A 2,694-nucleotide genomic window follows, 5' to 3' on the forward strand; every position below is an offset into this window, starting at 1 on the left:
TATATATATATATATATATATATATATATACATTCATACATGCATATATGTAGAGACATATATTTGAATATGTATGTGCATATATATGTATATATTTCTCTGTGTGTGTATATATATATATATCTTTATGTCTCTAAATGTATGTGTGTGTGCACAATATGTATAAATATATATCTAAATAGGTGTAGGCATACCTGTGTGATAAAGAAACTCACTTTAGAAACCCTGAATTTAGGGCTTCAGTCCTAACTTCATGAACATCATTGACTAACATCCTGTACTGTAGCCATAGGTTAACCAATACTTTGAGATGGGAAATTAAGAGAGACAGGAAATAAAGAAGCCTGTTGCTTGTGTGTGTGTATACATATGTATGTATAACTGTGTGTGTGTGTGTATATATATATATGTATGTATGTATGTATGTATGTATGTGTATTTGTGTGTGTGTATGTGTGTGTGTGTGCGTGTATACATGTGTTTCATTTAATGTCCTCACATGCTCACATTTTTCGGAAAAACAACAGCCTTACTATTTAATACAGGTGGTGTTGTAAGCATACATTCAACTGTGAAAGCCCAGTTGGGCTTCATGACATATCTTAACACTTTGTCATAGATTTTGCAAGCAATAGAATCTAGCAACTGTGTCCAGACTGCATTGTTATTTGATAGATAAGTTGGGATTCTTACTCTATATATATAAAGAGAGAGAGAGAGAGAGAAAGAGAAGAGTCGGATAACTAGAAGATATGTTTATATATAAATATGTATATACATGTATTTGTGTATATATATGTGTGTATGTAGAAAGGTAATGTGTATATATGTGTATGCGTGTATAGGTATGTAGTTATATATATATATATATATATACACACACGCACGCACACACACATATACACATCTGGAAGACACACAATGCAAGAGCGCACCTTTGATGCAAATCTGCAAGTCTGATGAAGTGCTTCTCTTAAGTCTAAAACTGCAAATATTATGTAAATCTTCACTTTGAACTTTTACATAAACTTTTACATAAACTGGCGTTGAAAGCAGAGTTACAACAGAAACAGTTGTAACTGATCATTAAAGATGTGTTGAAGTATTTCTTTGCCTTATTTGGATTATATTTTACTTTTCACTAAACTGGCACAACAGTTTCACCGTTGTGAAATCAGGATTTTTTACACCTGAAGAATTTCGGTATCAATCTGGAATCTGATAGTGTTGATAGCCCAGAACTCTGGTTGAGTGCTACAATGGAAATACCCTATCTTTATACCCTATCAGCCCCTTATATGTAATGCGTATGAATGAAGACAGTTGCATCAAGAGACACTGACCTCTAATTGTAGAGAGAACTACAGATGTTGGGACTCACAGAGGGGATAACAGTGGACTGAGACTCCTGATGGTTTGCTGTGATATATATATATATATATATATATGATACATATACAAGGGGGTGTTGAAAAGTTCCTAGCTTTAAGGGTATTGTGAAAGACCTAGCCAGGGACACATCCTTCTGAGTGCTTTTACAGGGCTTAGAAAAACTGAAGAACCACTGCAGTAAGTGTGTGAATCTGTTATATTTTGAGTTCTATTTTTCTTGTTTGCACCAACATATGCATGTATGCATGTATGTATGTATGTATGTATGCATGTATGTATGTATGCATGTGTGTGTGTGTGCATGCGCATGTGTATCCATACACACACGGTTTTTTTCTGTGCTCCTCTTTAGCTATTATTATTATTATTATTATTATTATTATTATTATTGCTCTAATTTTCATCTTCAATCTCAGTAGAAATGTAGTTTCATTCTGATTGTTTGTATTTTGTTTTCTTTTTAAATTTTTATTTTTATTTTCTTGATGTGATATTTATTCATTTAATCTCTTTTTTTCTTTTATCGTGTATTTCAATTTCAGGTATAGGACTTTTAGATCAAATAGGCTCAATCTCTGCTAATTATCTTCCTAACTCTGTGATAGGTGAGTTGCCATTAAATTTCTTTTCAACTTTCTATTGCTGTTTTATGTACTTTTAGCCTTTGGTCACACACTCCACTGCCATCACAAGTTTAGCACCTGGTGGGTGATGGGTAAGGGATAGTGTGAATGCATGTGTGCGTGTGTGTGTGTGTGTGTGTGTGTTAGATTGTGTGGTTTAGTTGAGTAACGATCTTTAAAATGTTCTTTTATAGAATTTTCACATCTGTTGCTCATTTGCAAAAGCAAGGGTTATATTCTGCAAACCAATGTATGGCTAAATGCTGGCATAGCTGTCTAACTGAGAAGTTAGTTTTATCTTGTAAGTGAAATTCAGTTGATGAAAACTGTACAGAAGCCTCGTGTGTATGCATGCATGCATGTATGCTTGCATGAATCTATCTATCTATCTATCTATCTATCTATCTTCTATCTATCTATCTATCTGTCTATTTGTCTAGCTGTCTATCTATCTATCTATCTATCTATCTATCTATCTATCTATATATATTATAGGCACAGGAGTGGCTGTGTGGTAAGTAGCTTGCTTACCAACCACATGGTTCTGGGTTCAGTCCCACTGCGTGGCACCTTGGGCAAGTGTCTTCTACCATAGCCTCGGGCTGACCAAGGCCTTGTGAGTGGATTTGGTAGACAGAAACTGAAGAAAGCCTGTCATATATGTGTGTGTGTATGTTTG

At 34.3% G+C, this 2,694-nt stretch overlaps 1 protein-coding gene across 1 annotated transcript in view; it reads left to right on the forward strand.

Moving 5' to 3' along the window:
* Window positions 1-2,694, forward strand: part of LOC106878966 (conserved oligomeric Golgi complex subunit 1) — a 243,076-nt gene that overhangs the window by 16,074 nt on the left and 224,308 nt on the right. The window contains exon 6 of the mRNA XM_052973195.1: window positions 1,935-1,997. Coding sequence (XP_052829155.1) covers window positions 1,935-1,997 — 63 coding nt within the window. The remainder of the gene's footprint in view (window positions 1-1,934; window positions 1,998-2,694) is intronic.

This window comes from Octopus bimaculoides, chromosome 15 (genome assembly GCF_001194135.2).
Source record: "Octopus bimaculoides isolate UCB-OBI-ISO-001 chromosome 15, ASM119413v2, whole genome shotgun sequence".
Lineage (NCBI taxonomy): Eukaryota > Metazoa > Mollusca > Cephalopoda > Octopoda > Octopodidae > Octopus > Octopus bimaculoides.